This window comes from Medicago sativa, chromosome 5, assembly GCF_051527215.1.
Source record: "Medicago sativa cultivar Bolivia chromosome 5, Bolivia_mono, whole genome shotgun sequence".
NCBI lineage: Eukaryota > Viridiplantae > Streptophyta > Magnoliopsida > Fabales > Fabaceae > Medicago > Medicago sativa.
In genome coordinates, this window is record NC_140753.1 from 24,331,936 (window position 1) to 24,348,831 (window position 16,896).

General features: G+C 31.1%; 2 protein-coding genes and 1 long non-coding RNA gene across 4 annotated transcripts; 1 reads left to right on the forward strand and 2 right to left on the reverse strand.

The window, feature by feature from the left end:
* Nucleotides 1-2,647: 2,647 nt before the first annotated feature.
* Nucleotides 2,648-6,131, reverse strand: LOC146921218 (phosphoribosylamine--glycine ligase-like). Of its 2 annotated transcripts, none has more exons than XM_085714639.1 (5): nt 5,959-6,131; nt 5,515-5,775; nt 5,050-5,420; nt 3,815-4,345; nt 2,648-3,261 (listed from the first exon to the last, which is right to left on the reverse strand). In XM_085714639.1, the coding sequence occupies exons 2-5, from the start codon at nt 5,765-5,767 to the stop codon at nt 2,845-2,847; spliced, it is 1,572 nt and encodes a 523-aa protein (XP_085570765.1). In that variant the 5' UTR covers nt 5,768-5,775; nt 5,959-6,131; the 3' UTR covers nt 2,648-2,844. The 2 variants fall into 2 exon arrangements, with proteins under 2 accessions (XP_085570765.1, XP_085570767.1); XM_085714641.1 differs by having other exon boundaries at nt 5,050-5,423; nt 5,959-6,114.
* Nucleotides 6,132-7,648: 1,517 nt separating this feature from the next.
* Nucleotides 7,649-16,285, reverse strand: LOC146921219 (structural maintenance of chromosomes protein 5-like). The gene is made up of 5 exons (XM_085714642.1): nt 16,115-16,285; nt 10,792-10,969; nt 10,547-10,700; nt 10,353-10,408; nt 7,649-8,066 (listed from the first exon to the last, which is right to left on the reverse strand). Exons 1-5 carry the CDS (start codon nt 16,156-16,158, stop codon nt 7,869-7,871), a joined length of 630 nt encoding a protein of 209 aa, XP_085570768.1. The 5' UTR covers nt 16,159-16,285; the 3' UTR covers nt 7,649-7,868.
* Nucleotides 12,302-14,802, forward strand: LOC146921220 (uncharacterized). Its single transcript, XR_015010763.1, has 3 exons — nt 12,302-12,600; nt 13,388-13,438; nt 14,653-14,802. It is a non-coding gene; the product is annotated as an uncharacterized LOC146921220 (long non-coding RNA).
* Nucleotides 16,286-16,896: the final 611 nt, after the last annotated feature.

The following is a 16,896-nucleotide window of genomic DNA, read 5'->3' on the forward strand; positions in this document are numbered from 1 at the left end:
ATCATTGCAACTTTCACATGCAACAAACAACAACACTCTTGCTCTTTTTCTCTTGAGAAAGAGAAACTGCCGTATTTGTGTGGCAATCGTGGGATTAAGGGAGATGATAATGGGATTAAGGTTTTATTATTTTGCTCTTGGTTGGGGTCTGGGATAGTCACCACTCACAAAAATATTTTGACACATACATAAATAAATCAAAAATAAAAGTGATTTAATCACATCGTTTAATATTATTAAATTATTTTCTCTTTATTTTTTGTGTAACTATGTAAATTTGTCTAACATATTTCATTTTGGTTTGTGACCCAAATATGAGTATTTCTCCTTTGTCAATGCATTATGCAACATTCATGTTTTTGGAAATGCAGCCACGCAATTATTAGCTAAAACTTTGGAAAATGAGAAACCAAAACTATTGAGCACACATTAAACAAAAAATAATTATTGGGTGGACACAAAGATTTGAACCCTCTATTTGGTCACACACACACAAAAAAGTGAACATGCTAAAATCATTTGAAAATTAATGATTATTTAATTGTTATTTTTTTCTACTTTTTCCTTTTAATGTGGACACGCCGACTTCTCTCGTCGCCAGAGTCCCGTTCAGATCACCACCATCATCACCACCACATCGAACATCAGATCTGTTTTGTTGAAGACGGTGACCACCGTGGTCGCCGGTGATTGAGAGAAACCACATGAGGGAGAGAGAGAACAGCGATAACTCAAGGAACAACACACAGAGCACATGAGAGTGGTGGAGATTGCAGCGGCGACGGTCAAGAGAAGATGACCGGAGAGCAAGCCGAGATAGACTCTTCCGAGTGCAAGAGAGCGAGAAATGCAGCAAGGAAAGAGAAAGTGGGTTGCAGACAAGACAAGAGAGAATGGAATAGTAAAAAAATATTAAAATATATGGTATAAGTGAACAGTTGTATATGGTGTTGTATTTGTGTCTAAGATTTTGTGTTTGTTTATCATTTTTGTAATTATTAGCTTTGGCACTGAGTCTATTTGATGCAACATAACTAACTTCCTATGATTTTTTAGTTTTTAGGATGCAATAGAACTACATTCCTATGAGTTTTTCTTTTGTAGGTAATCCAATAAAAAAATGACAATTGTTTACATATTTAGACTAAAAAAAATATTCATAAATATAAATTTTAATAAAAAAACATTAATAATAACATCTCACTTATCAGTAAAATAACAAAATATAGTTGAGACATCCTTCAAAAAAAAAAATATGGTTGAGACAGTTAACTTCGATTCTAACAAAACATTGAAAAAATATTTTCATTAAGAAAATAAAAAAAAAACATTCAATAATTTATGATTGATAATCACAAAATAACAAAACTTCATTCTTAAAAAGAAAATAACTTAAGAAAGTTACAAAATATTTATTACAAGGCATATATTTATTTTTCAAATTCAAGATTGCTTCTTTTCTAAAAATACTTAGTCAAAAGAAAAATTATATTAAATAAAAAGAAATAGATAAAGAGTATGAGGGAATTAGACCTCACTCTGGTACAACCCAAAACGGGGATACAACATAATAAATCAGATCAAGTGGATCGACCCAAATCTATCCTAAAAAAAATTCACTAATCACGAGCGCAACCTAGCAACCCCATATACGGGCGCGAAACCAGGTTACAAAAAAATATCAAAAGTGAACCTCTGCGAAAAACAATTAATGGATCGACCGTCAACACAGTAAATAATACAGTTGTACAATTTATAAACATGACTCATAACGACATCTTTATCAATAATGAAATCTTTACTATTTTAAATATTTTTACACATAATTACACTAACCTCCCTTAAGATCTTCTTAAATAACACAAACACCCGCTCTATTTTTTAACTAAATACTAATCTATCTTTTTTTTTTATCAAATTGACAAGCACTTCTCTTATAATATAACATGGTTTAAACTTTGTCAATTCCATTTATTTTGAGCAATTAACTTCTTCATACAAGCATGAAACTCATTTAATTTTCGACCATTTTTATTTTCATTTTTCATGTAGGTAAATTTCCCCAACTTATTGTTCCTGAGTCAAGGTGGTTTAATTTTTAAACTCTAATGTAATTTTCGACCATTTTTATTTTCATTTTTCATGTAGGTAAATTTCCCCAACTTATTGTTCCTGAGTCAAGGTGGTTTAATTTTTAAACTCTAATGTAATAAAACGGATATATCGAAGATTATTTCCTTTTCATTGATCAACCACAATGTCCATCCACCAAAAAAATTCTCATTTTTATATTCTCTTTTGATCTCTTATGTAATTGTCAATGTTAGATTCTATTTGGTGGTAAAAACAAACGTTGTTATTGTTTCTCCATTGCGAGAATAACACTTCATTTAACTTATTTTTGAAAAGAGAAAGCCGATACAAACAAACCAGAATGACTGATTAAATTGTATATTTACAAAGTGATCGAAATGGATAAAACGAAGGGAGATTGATGTATTTCAAAAATTAGTAGGGGTGTCTGTGTTATTTAAGAAGATCTCAAGGGATGTCAAAATAATTTTTCCTTTTATCATTAACACCGACTTTATCATTAATAGGGTTGGCATAGATAACCCAGGCATAAAAGATGACCTAGGTGAGACAGTTTTTGTTTAAAATCAATCTGCATCACTCTCAATCTAATCATCTTTTCTCCTATCAATTCTGTTATACAAAAAATAAATTAAAAGATTCATCAACTATGGATTACCCTCACTTATATTGGAGATGCTCTAGGTTTGTAATCCAATTCACTGTTATTGATTGTTGAGCAATGCCTATTACTGACCTTGTCACAATAGTTTACACCTTTGACACATGTTGTTTATGAGGAAGGGCTCTCCAACCAATATCCCGACGATAGAATCCCCCTGGCCAGTTCACATTCTCAACAGCTTGATAAGCTCGATTACATGCCTCTTCGAGATCATTTCCCTTTGCTGTAACCCCAAGAACACGGCCCCCAGTTGCAATAAATCTTCCTTCAGAATCTGAAGCAGTTCCAGCATGGAATATCTTGATATCTGGAGCAACAAGCTCAGCTTCTTCAAGGTTTTCAATTATAGTTCCCTTCTCATATGATCCGGGATATCCTTTACTTGCCATTACCACAACCATGGCCGATCCAGGAGACCAGTCCAGTGATACACCACTCAACTCTCCCCTGCAAGCAGCAAGCAGAACTTGCACCAAATCAGACTCCAACCGAACCATCAAGACCTGTGTAAAATTTCAAAAGGAAAAATTAAGTTATAATAGCTTAAATTTAGTAACAAAAAACATAATGTCAATGTGATCATCCGTTATCAAAGGTTACACACCCCTTTTGTTTTTAATAAAACCAATGAGATTGTTTGGTGCTTGTCTGTTACTCAAATATGATCCAAGATAAGCATGTCAAAGAATATAAGATGAAAGTTGTGAAAGTGTCGGATATCAATTTGTTTAACAGCAGAAATATCAATTGTCATAAACATGTAATTTGAAAACCAAAACAAAGAAAAGTGAACAATCACAAGCATTATAGACATCAAAGTTACTTAAAACATTTTTAAAAGAACAATAGGGCAAAAGAATTATAAAGCGAGATTGTGACACACCAACATATCTTAACTACCGACTGTGCTCCATGCATATATGATAACTATAGAATCCTAATACAATTTGTGTCATCGATGCCTTATAAGTTCTAGACTTTAACAATGTATTTCAATTTTCACGGATGAAGTAATAACTATGTACGTTAGAAACTGCAATTTATGACTTAACTGACCTGGCACTCTGGATCACCAAATCGCACATTATACTCAATTAACTTAGGCATGCCAGACTTTTTCTCAATCATAAGCCCAGCATACAAAACACCAACAAACTTACGACCTTCTGCTGACATTCCTTTTACTGTTGGCATGATAATAGAATCCATTACTATAGATTGAAGTTCCTCGGTTAAAATAGGAGCGGGAGAGTATGCACCCATGCCACCAGTATTTGGCCCTGTGTCACCATCACCAACTCTCTTATGGTCCTGAGCTGATTCTAGTGGAATTGCAGTTTCTCCATCAACCAATGCAAAAAATGAGGCTTCTTCTCCTTCTAGAAATTCCTCAACAATGACACGACAACCTGCAGAACCAAAATCACCCTTCACCATCATTGAATCAACTGCTTCATATGCTTCTTCAAGTGTCATGGCAACGGTAACTCCTTTTCCAGCAGCCAGTCCATCGGCTTTGATAACAATTGGTGCTCCTTCTTCTTGAATATATTGCCTTGCTGCGGATGGGTCTGTAAACGTTTTGTACTGCACTAATAAGTCCATTATAAGTAAACACTATGGCAAAAACCTGGGAGGAAAATAGACAAACAGGAAGGACAGGGAAGAACACCATTTACATGGAATAAAGAGAACAAATAAGGGCAAAACATGATGATTCATTAGTTATATGCATCATTTCTCAAAACTATATTCCAACCTGACTAATAAAAATATTAAGAGACGTGACTAGTAGACAAGTACAACTCTCTTAAGAAAATTCTGCCAGCATTACAAATACTAGACAGTTTTAATTGAACCTTGTAGGGCCTGTTTGGATCGACTTATCACAACTTATCTACTGACATAATCACTTGCAAGACTATTTGGGAGAGCTCATAGAAACAACTAATGACATGTGTGTAAGCTATTTTCAGCTTATTGTCATAAACTCTCCAAGATGGCTTATGAAAACAACTTATAGCTTATATGAAAACAATTTGACTTCATTCTATCTTTTATTACAGAAATAGTTTATGCATAAAACTTCCATGATAAACTCTTACGATATAAGTACTCAACTAAGTTGTTTATACAAACATGGTCCTAGTACTGAACAAAATTAAGGGAAGAGAAGTAATGAATTTGTTATGAAGATACAATACATGAAGAAAACACACAAAAATATCATTCCAATAAAACAAGGGTCAATCGTTGATATGTTTGGTGAGATTCAGAACAAGAAGACAGACCTTAGCAGTTGGAATATCATACTTGTCACACAAATGCTTCATGAAATTCTTAGAACCTTCTAGAGCAGCAGCCTCTGCAGATGGACCAAAAGTCGGAATTCCAGCCTTAACTAAATAATTTGAAAGACCTGCAACAAGTGGGGCTTCAGGTCCCACAACAACTAGTCCCACTCCCCATTTCCGGCAAAATGACTCTACAGCTGCACCATCACAAACATCAAGGTCTGAGATGCAAGTCGCATTTCCTGAGCTGGCGATTCCTGCATTGCCAGGAGCACAGAATACAGTATCACAGGACGGTGACCGTTGTAACGCATAGCAAAGTGCATGTTCACGTCCTTCTTCACCAATAACCAGAACAACCATCCTTTCTTCTTAGGAATATGCACAAAAAAACACACAGTACATGCAATAAAGTTAGTATACAATTCATATTCATGTCATATAACACAGTAGAATGCTTACTTGAATTGTTGCTTGTCTCAACAGCAACAGAAGCTGATGAATCTGTACTGTGAGCAAAACATTTGAAAACACTTTGGAATGATCGTGAACTAAAGCTATGATGAGTGAAGCTTAAATTCAAGGTTTTTAATAAATGAGTAGAGGAATTTTGGAAAGTAAAGTGATTTCTGAACCCAGACGGGTTAGAAACTTGATGGTTAATGCATGGATGAAGATTGAAAGAAGTTCCAACATTGAAGGTGGTGCAAGACATTCTGCTACCTGTTTCAAAATTACACACACAGTTTTATTAGAAGATGAAGTAGCGGAATCAGAGACAAAGCAAAATCAGAGAATAATAAATAGAAAGCGAAAAAGGATTAAGGTTTAGGATTTGCACGAACAGACAAAAAAAAATAAAAATCATAGCTTTCTTACTCAAGAGAAGAAGAATCGAAAACTTACTTGATTGGATTGCTCTTGAAGAAGACACGCGAGCGGAAGGAAGGAGATGAAGGCGGCCAAAAATGGAACGTGCGTGTGAGCGATTGGATGGGTCTGCTTCTTTCGGGGTTTGAGGATGAATACGTGAACTGCTTATGGGTTTTGAGTGACTGCGCAAGATCAAAGGGTTTTGAGTTAAATTGAAATTGAAATTTTTATTTCAATTAAAGTGTATATTGATAACTTTGGGACTATAAATTCACATTTTAAAATGAATGAGTGGGGTGTCCGAAATTCGAAATAAAATGTACATCTATACTACATATAAAAAACTAGACTTAAAATAAATGAAATTGAGTTGACTTTTTTATTATTATTATTTTACCTTTCATTTAAACTATTTTATTTACTATTTTATCTTTTAATAATATTATTTTAAATTTTAATTAATATAATTAAATCCCATTAAATATAAGAAATTTCTCACTACAATAGGAACAATATTATACATGAAAGAGATTGAGGTTTTGGGCTGAATTTTTTTATAACTACAATTATACCATTACACAAAATTTCCTATATTTATGTTATATTGTTGGTGATATTAAAAAATATAAAGATTTATATTATATTTGTTAAATGACTATTGTTATTGAAAAATATAAGTATGGTTTTTTGGGTTTGTTATAATTTGAAAGTCACAAATATTTGTACTTATAATTTTAATTAAAATCAAAATTTTATATAAAATATCGTTTATAATTTACACGCGTTAGCGCAGTAAAAAGAGGGGAAAGACAGACACGTGAGTACCAACTTTTTGCTAGTATAATATAATGTTCATAACAACTGAACTAAACTTATATCGACTTCTTAATTAATTTCTAAAATATCTCTACAAATAACTATTTGACAAATTTTTTTTTTTGGTTAAACTAGAAGAGATCTACGTCATCTCATCTAAGCATTTTTGGGCAACTATTTGAAATCTCTTGATTGAATGCACGTAAAAAAAAAAATTGCATTTGCTATGTATAGGAATTAAATTCTTTGGAGAAATATTTAAGGAACTAACTTAAAAAGTTTCCCTATGTTTTTTGTAAGGGTAAAAAATTGCATTTGATTGGATGTATGCGTAAAAATAAATGTTTATCGTAACTCGTGAATGTATTAAATCTAAAAAAACATTACTTTGAAGTTGGAAGTTTACCTTCGAAGGGTTTTCGATGAGAGGACTTTGATTCCGTTTTTTTAGCTCTTGACCTTTTATTTTCAGAGATTTTCTCCAAAATCTAAGGGTACTTTTTTAGGTCTAATCTAAGCATGTTAGCTTATCTATATCTATAAATTATAATATAATATAAACTTAATTAGCCATTCCACTGTATCATTTCAACTTCTCTAACACTTGGGTCAAGTTATCAATACACTCATATTGCACATAAACAAGTGTCACAGAAAACATCATTTTAGTTGAAGTAACACCAATGACCTTAACTAACGAAGATATATTTATTAGTTTTGTACGTACTATTAATGAGCAAAATAATGTGAAAAATGTTCAAAAGTGTGATGGCAACTGAATTTGTGTAGAATATATATTTTAAGTCGTTAGAGTAGTTAGGGGTGTTCGCGGTGCGGTTTGGTTCGGTTTTGAGCAAAAAAATTATCCAAACCGCGAGATAAAAAAACATGCGGTGACGTCCTATGATTATACAATGGAAGAATCGTGAATTCACAGCTTACAATCAACGATCTATAATTTGACGGTGACGTCCTATGAGGCGGAGAGGAAAGAATCACGGCGACGGGGTTATAATCGGTGGATAAAGCAGATGAGGTGGGAAGTGGGCGGAGGAGCGAGCTAATAGAGTTTGATGGGATCCGTCTGCTACGGTTGCAGCTGCAACGACGGAGTCGTGAGATTCAGATCAGGCAACGTCGTAGATCAGTTCGGTGATTGGCAGATTCCTTAGTAAAGGGTTAACATGCTTCAATGCACGACTTTTATCAATTAGTACACGATGTTGCTCAGGAAGCTGTGGAACACCAACAGCCTTTTCGGTCTCTTCCAGAAGTTGCATGGGAGTTAACTTTGCAAACTCACAGACCCTGTCTTGCGGTAAAAACTGCCAAAAAGCCAAGGATCCCAAATAAGTAGTTCAGCAAGATAGAGAGAAAAGAAAATTATCAGCACATCATAGGTTTAAACATCGCAATAAACATAAACATGACACCTATAGCAATATATTCCTCAAAAGTTAAAACAAAAAAAATTAAACAACTAAATCACTGGAAGCTATAAAGCCAAAAACATGATACAACACGGTTACGAGGATGCAGGAAATTCATAGAAGTTCAAGATACTATACGGCCTAGATAGCAGGCTGGATATTGGTTGGACTCTTAAAAGAGCCAGGCACTCTCGAACTTGCCTAGAATATCTTTGATTTTCAAGTGTTTCTACAATTTCTATTCCATACCCCATGAACTCATGCTGATATAGATTCTATGGGCCTTGTTTAAGGAATCCATATAAAGAAATGTTATCTTGAAAGTACAAGTTAAACACATGTAAAAGTAATAAGAGTATTACTTTTTCCACCCTATGTCTTTCCTCGCGCGCCCTATTTTTTTCCAAAATTACCCTCGGAGTTTTCCGGATTTTATAATCCGGAATGATGTTTTTCCAAAATTTTTTTGATTTTAAGCTTTCTATTGCTGTGGAATTGGTTATGTACAAGCTACATATTTTAAAAATAACGGTGCACTTAACATTTATGGAGAGAGGTATATTCTGCAATGTGCTGCAGATTTTAAATATAATATGAATGATATTACTGAGTTGTCTTTCTTAATTTCTTTCTTCCAAAGGCATCAACACTGAATGAAGTTTTCAAATACTTGTTAGGTCATGATTCTAATGCTTTGAAGTGAGTATTGAAACTTTACTTGTCTCATTCATCACAAGAGTTATGGATATGTCAACTTCATGCTTTGAGCATTGTTATGTAGAGAAATAAGTACTCCAACACCGGGTTCCAAGGATTTATTCTTCCCAACAAAATATCCCAACTATTTTTTATGCAATTCAAAGCTTGTTTCTGGAAAAAAGTATTGGTCATACTAGAGAAATCCTCCATATAATCACATTCCGGATTACAAAATCCGAATTGTTTAACGTATTCCGGATTATGTAATCCGGAAACATCATTTTTCACCTTATTTGTTGACTTTCAACGTGAGTTACGGATTTTTCCGGATTTTGTAATCCGGAAAGCTCAAAAAATAGGGCGTGTTACATGATTTTTTCGGATTACATAATCTGAAAACCCCCTAAACACCCTTTTTTCATGGTGCTGATGCAATCCGGATTCTATGTTCCGGAATGCACCAACACCAAATTTTTCATATGTAACAAATCTTCTAAAATTCTATGTGCATCTAAACTCTTAGAACCAGGACAAACTTTAAAAGTAAGAGTTCTTAACGATGTTGAATTTGCAAGTATGAACCGTATCAAACTCATTGCATGCTGAGAAATTCTACATGCTCTAACATGGATATTCACCATCTGCAGATTATTAAGGCAATCACTACTGCATTCTAACTCTTCTGAATGATCCGACACTTGTACGGTAGAAACATCGATGTAACTCTAAAGTGTAAAAATTAAAGTGTCAAAATACAGCAATAAGAAATAAGCTAAGAAGCTTAGGTAATCATGTTTACATGTATAATCAGTTCAACCAAGCCAGGAGCACATTGGAGTGCACTAACAATATACAAAAGTTCTCCTCTTATCATTTGCTCCATGATTTTTACACCCAAAATTCAAAATTCCATCATTTATACTTTTTTTCATGGTGCTAATGCAATCCGGATTCTATAATCCGGAATGCACAAGGGCATTTTTGGAAAATTTACATGGCGCGGGAGAAGACCATATGGTGGGAAAAGTAATACTCAAGTAATAATAACACAACTTTTTAGATAAAAGTTACCACACTAGCCACGGTACCACACTAGCCACAATGGATCCAAGGATTGACAAATTGGAATGAAGAATTCAAGAGGTGTGATCTCAGTTGAACTAAATTGTTCAGCTCAAGGAGTTGTTACGGAAGCGAGGTAGAACTCGCACGAGAGGATGTTATCCCTTAAGTTGCATGCCATCGAGGAAGGTTGTAGAAATCAAACAAATGGAACTCTCTCACAGTCCTAGAGGAGGGAAGATAGTCGACATCTGTCATGTGACTTACTGGGAAGGAAGCTCAAAATTTATGACAGAAGATAAAATGAATGAAATTGCATCGATGAAAATGAAAGTTCAAACTTGTACAACTAGAGCCAGTTATAACGTAACTGAATAACTGTAACTAACTGAAGGTGATTTGGTGAGTCAAATTATTTACTTGGATGTTAAACTTCTGAATGGTTTCAGCCACATCCTTTTTAGACACAATATTTCCTGAAATGAACACATTGACATATCACATAATCTTTTAAACAATTCTACTACGGTTAACATCAATCAAAAGACTGGACAACTGCTATCAAAATATAGCAACATTTAATAAAATTGTGTATCTAGTGTTGAAAATCCCACCCTTTAAAAACCATTCAGACTTGTTGCTGATACTGATTTTACACATAATTGTAATGTGATCCTCTTTATGCTCCCCTCTTAAGGTAATCTTAATGTGGCCAGACTCTTCTCCCCGCTTCACAAATTCGGCAACACTCGTGGCTCGCCCAAGCAACTGCGGAAAATGAAGTTGTCATATGATATGGTTCAAAACTAAACTCTTGAGAAGCCTTTAGTCTGTTCAAATTGGGAAAACACAAATTAACCTGGGGCTCGCCGCATAAGCCAAGAGCAATAGCACATACAAGAGAACTCTTTCCAGAACCATTGGGACCAATTACAAGATTCAATCGCGGCCCAGGTTTACATTTTAGGTAATCAAATGTCATGAAATTATGAAGTTCTATCTCTGTAATGTTTCCAGGCATATAATCATCCTCCCCCCTAAAACAAAGTTCAAATCATCAACTCCATCATCACAACCGAGTATTCCCTATTTCACTATTAATCATGAAATATTAATTTTTAAAGAAAGTTTAATCAGCTTATCTTAAAAAGTCATTTAAGTATTTCACCACTTTTCTACGCATTTTTTGGATAATAAAATTTCAAAAATACTTAAAATGTATAACTTGTCAATAAGTTATTTTTGAGATACATGTGTTTCGAAAAAAGTTTATGATTTTTATAATGTTAAATCACCAACAACGAATTACTCTTATCTACTATTTTTGACTAAAATTTTCATAAAAATCACTTCAATAATATATATATAAAGTAAGGTTTTTTATGCCACGTGTCACTTTCACATTCATTCTCAATATTTTTATTATTTTTTCTATTTTATTTAACATAAATATCTCAACAAACTTTTGATCTTATGCACTCAGTATTTTTTATCTCAACAAACTACACATCAATCAATCAATCAATCAATAGTATATATATAAAGTAAGGTTTTTTATGCCACATGTCACTTCCACATTCATTCTCAATATTTTTATTATTTTTTCTATTTTATTTAACATAAATATCTCAACAAACTTTTGATTTTATGCACTCAGTATTTTTTATCTCAACAAACTACACATCAATCAATCAATAGTATATATATAAAGTATGGTTTTTTATGACACATGTCACTTCCACATTCATTCTCAATATTTTTATTATTTTTTCTATTTTATTTAACATAAATATCTCAACAAACTTTTGATCTTATGCACTCAGTATTTTTTATCTCAACAAACTACACATCAATCAATCAATCAATCAATAGTATATATATAAAGTAAGGTTTTTTATGCCACATGTCACTTCCACATTCATTCTCAATATTTTTATTATTTTTTCTATTTTATTTAACATAAATATCTCAACAAACTTTTGATCTTATGCACTCAGTATTTTTTATCTCAACAAACTACACATCAATCAATCAATCAATAATCAATCAATAATCAATAGTATATATATAAAGTAAGGTTTTTTATGTCACGTGTCGCTTTCACGTTTATTCTCAATATTTTTATATTTTTTTCTATATTTTATTTTACATCTTATATGACATAAAAATCTCAGCAAACTTTTGATTTTATCCACTAAATATTTTATTTAATTTTATACTTAATTCCTAATATTTTGTGTAGCCAAAATATCTCAACAAACTATATATAATACTTTCAGTACTATCCATTAAATCTTCCTTTATTTTTTTCTTTCTTTTTTTTAGGAAAAGAAGTTTCAATTAGTTTTTTCATTGAGGAAAAAAAGGCTTCGATTTGTTTTTTTTTTAACTATAATAAAGGAGAATTTTTTAATCGCGTAAACACCTATTTTGAGCAGAAACTGAAACTTAAACCTTCTTTTGATCTAAGTTTTTTCTTTCTTCAGGTTTGACAAACACCTATACTATTGTTTCTTTTACTTATGCTTAGATTTTTATTTTTATATATAATATGAGAGAGAACTAACATCTACGAGTGAATTTACCGATTGTTTTTTTTTTCTTTTTTTTCTTTCAGGTCCTTGAACTATTGTTGCTGGCATCCATTACAAACACCTACGAGTTTCAGGTCCTTGAACTAACACCTGTACTACTGTTTCTGTTTCAAGTCCTTGAATTAACACCTATACTATTTTTTTCCTTTTCGTTTCAACAGTAGCGTTTTAATATTATTAATCACCTATACTATTATCACCTATACTATTTTTTCAGGTCCTTTTCGTTTTAATATTATTAATCAGTAGCATTTTGATTTTAATAATAATATTTCAGGACCTGATATCAATCAATCAATCAATAGTATATATATAAAGTAAGGTTTTTTATGCCACGTGTCGCTTCCACGTTTATTCTCAATATTTTTATATTTTTTTCTATATTTTATTTTACAATTTATTTGACATAAAAATCTCAGCAAACTTTTGATTTTATCCACTAAATATTTTATTTAATTTTATACTTAATTCCTAATATTTTGTGTAGCCAAAATATCTCAACAAACTATATATAATACTTTCAATACTATCCATTAAATCTTCCTTTACTTTTTTCTTTCTTTTTTTTAGGAAAAGAAGTTTCAATTAGTTTTTTCATTGAGGAAAAAAGACTTCGATTTGTTTTTTTTTTTAACTATAATAAAGGAGAATTTTTTAATCGCGTAAACACATATTTTGAGCAGAAACTGAAACTCAAACCTTCTTTTGATCTAAGCTTTTTCTTTCTTCAGGTTTGACAAACACCCATACTATTGTTTCTTTTACTTATGCTTAGATTTTTATTTTTATATATAATATGAGAGGGAACTAACACCTACGAGTGAATTTACCGATTGTTTTTTTTTCTTTTTTTTCTTTCAGGTCCTTGAACTATTGTTGCTGGCATCCATTACAAACACCTACGAGTTTCAGGTACTTGAACTAACACATGTACTACTGTTTCTGTTTCAAGTCCTTGAATTAACACCTATACTATTTTTTTTCCTTTTCGTTTCAACAGTAGCGTTTTAATATTATTAATCATCCATACTATTATCACCTATACTATTTTTTCAGGTCCTTTTCGTTTTAATATTATTAATCAGTAGCGTTTTGATTTTAATAATAATATTTCAGGACCTGATACCAATCAATCAATAGTATATAAATAAAGTAAGGTTTTTTATGTCACGTGTTACTTCCACATTCATTCTCAATATTTTTATTATATTTTCTATTTTTAAACACCAATATTTTATTTAACATAAATATCTCAACAAACATTTGATCTTATGCACTCAGTATTTTTTTTTTAATTTTTATTGAATTTCTAATATTTTATGTAGCAGAAATATCTCAACAAACTATACATCAATCAATCAATCAATAGTGTATATATAAAGTAAGGTTTTTTATGCCACGTGTCACTTCCACATTCATTCTCAATATTTTTATTATTTTTTCTATTTTTAAAAACCAATATTTTATTTAACATAAATATCTCAACAAACTTTTGATCTTATGCACTCAGTATGTTTTTTTAATTTTTATTGAATTTCTAATATTTTATGTAGCAGAAATATCTTAACAAACTATACATCAATCAATCAATCAATAGTATATATCAATCAATCAATCAATCAATAGTATATATATAAAGTAAGGTTTTTTATGCCACGTGTCGCTTCCACGTTTATTCTCAATATTTTTATATTTTTTTCTATATTTTATTTTATATCTTATTTGACATAAAAATCTCAGCAAACTTTTGATCTTATCCACTAAATATTTTATTTAATTTTATACTTAATTCCTAATATTTTGTGTAGCCAAAATATCTCAACAAACTATATATAATATTTTCAATACTATCCATTAAATCTTCCTTTATTTTTTTCTTTCTTTTTTTTAGGAAAAGAAGTTTCAATTAGTTTTTTCATTGAGGAAAAAAAGGCTTCGATTTGTGCAGAAATTGAAACTCAAACCTTCTTTTGATCTAATTTTTTTCTTTCTTTAGGTTTAACAAACACCTATACTATTGTTTCTTTTACTTATGCTTAGATTTTTATTTTTATATATAATATGAGAGGGAACTAACACCTACGAGTGAATTTACCGATTGTTTTTTTTTCTTTTTTTCCTTTCAGATCCTTGAACTATTGTTGCTGGCATCCATTACAAACACCTACGAGTTTCAGGTCCTTGAACTAACACCTGTACTATTGTTTCTGTTTCAAGTCCTTGAACTAACACATATACTATTTTTTTTCCTTTTCGTTTCAACAGTAGCGTTTTAATATTATTACCTATACTACTATCACCTATACTATTTTTTCAGGTCTTTTTCGTTTCAATATTATTAATCAATAGCGTTTTGATTTTAATAATAATATTTCAGGACCTGATATCAATCAATCAATCAATAGTATATATATAAAGTAAGGTTTTTATGTCACGTGTCACTTCCACATTCATTCTCAATATTTTTATTATTTTTAAAAACTAATATTTTATTTAACATAAATATCTCAACAAACATTTGATCTTATGCACTCAGTATTTTTTTTTAATTTTTATTGAATTTTTAATATTTTATATAGCAGAAATATCTCAACAAACTACACATCAATCAATCAATCAATCAATAGTATATATATAAAGTAAGGTTTTTTATGCCACGTGTCACTTCCACATTCATTCTCAATATTTTTATTATTTTTTCTATTTTTAAAAATCAATATTTTATTTGGTTAATTAAGTAAATGGTCCATGTAAATATTCAAAATTTTGTTTTCAGTCCCTATAAAATATAATCACACTTTTTAGTCCTTATAAAATTTTCCATCAGCATTTTTAGTCCCTATAAAAAAATTTCATTAGCATTTTTAGTCCCTATAAAAAATTTCCATTAACATTTTTGGTCCCTAAAATGCTTAAGGAAAATGTCACAGGTACTAAAAAGTTTGATTTTATTTTATAGGGACTAAAAACAAAATTGTGAATATTTATAGGGACTAAAAACTTAATTAACCCTATTTTATTTAACATAAATATCTCAACAACATTTTGATCTTATCTACTCAATATTTTCTTTAAATTTTTATTGAATTTCTAATATTTTATGTAGCGGAAATATCTCAACAAACTACACATAATACTTTCAACAAAGTTTGCATATATGATTAAATTTTTCTTCCTTTTCAATCGATTTTTCTCTCATATGCATGGGCTACGAAACAAACTCATGACCACATGTTTAAAGGGACCCAAAACTCTTACCACATGGACTAATTCATTATTGATTTTGTTACACTTTTTATTCTTGCATTGGACATTCATCTCATCATTTATATTTATTTTTATTATATTATTATAATTGTAAATTTAAATAAATTCAATCTAACATACTGACACGTGTAGTCGTGCATACAAACTTATAAAACTTATTTAATATCTAACCCGGGCAACGCCGGGTCTCTAAACTAGTTTAGAAATACAAAGAAAAAGTAAAAAAAAAAAAAAACAATAATCTTTAATAATTCTACTACCTTAACTTAACATACAAAGATGTGAGGTAAGAAGAGAAAATGGAGGAGTTAGAAACCTAACCTGGTGATTTTAGGGCGCTTTGATGGACGAGGTGGTTCCGCCATTGAAAGTAAGTTGAAGAAGTTGGTAACTGGCGTATTTGTAAAGGTAGTAGAAGATGTTAACTTTTTCAAAAAAGAATGCTAACAACTTTTTCTAAAAGTTTACTAATCCCAAGAACAAGAAAAAAGTTATATTTTGCCCTAGCTTGTGCACACGATCGTGTTTTTGTAAACTTTCTTTTTTACTAAAAAAAAACTTGTTTGTAAACTCTTGAGTTGAGCCTATGGTGCAAGTGCAATAGGTGCATAAAGATATTGTCTATGTGTACTATCTCTGCACTAGCAAGTCACGTCATTGCAACTTTCACATTATGGCAGCAACAACACTCACTCTTGCTCTTTTTTCTCTTAATTAAGAAACTGACTTATTTGTGTTACAATCGTGGGATATCATCAGGAGGAAAAGAACTGGTAGTGGACTAGTGGTAGATGATAACGGGATTAAGGTTTTATTATTTTGCTCTTGGTTGGGGTCTAGGATAGTCATAAACTCAAATCAAAAATATTAAGACACATACATACATAAATAAAAAATAAAAATAATTAAGTCACATCATAAAAAAAAATCTATTTATTTTTTTTTTTGTCAAACTATGTAAATTTGTCTAAATATATTTTATTTTGATTTGTGATCAAATAAGTATTTCTCTTTAGTCAATGTATTATGTAATATTTATGTTTTGGGAAATCCAGCCACACAGTTATTAGATAAAATTTTGGGAGATGAAAAACTAAAACTAT

What these genes read in the sequence shown, in the direction of transcription:
- LOC146921218 (XM_085714641.1), bottom strand. Translation starts at nt 5,767, where the DNA reads ATGTCTTGCACCACCTTCAATGTTGGAACTTCTTTCAATCTTCATCCA. An exon ending in TGAGACAAGCAACAATTCAA is followed by an intron (nt 5,424 to 5,514) that starts GTAAGCATTCTA and finishes CATATTCCTAAG; the next exon opens with AAGAAAGGATGGTTGTTCTG. An exon ending in TTGGTGATCCAGAGTGCCAG is followed by an intron (nt 3,262 to 3,814) that starts GTCAGTTAAGTC and finishes AATTTTACACAG; the next exon opens with GTCTTGATGGTTCGGTTGGA.
- LOC146921219 (XM_085714642.1), bottom strand. Translation starts at nt 16,158, where the DNA reads ATGGCGGAACCACCTCGTCCATCAAAGCGCCCTAAAATCACCAG. An exon ending in GTCTGAATGGTTTTTAAAGG is followed by an intron (nt 10,409 to 10,546) that starts GTGGGATTTTCA and finishes TGTTCATTTCAG; the next exon opens with GAAATATTGTGTCTAAAAAG. An exon ending in TTCAGAAGTTTAACATCCAA is followed by an intron (nt 8,067 to 10,352) that starts GTAAATAATTTG and finishes GCTTTTTGGCAG; the next exon opens with TTTTTACCGCAAGACAGGGT.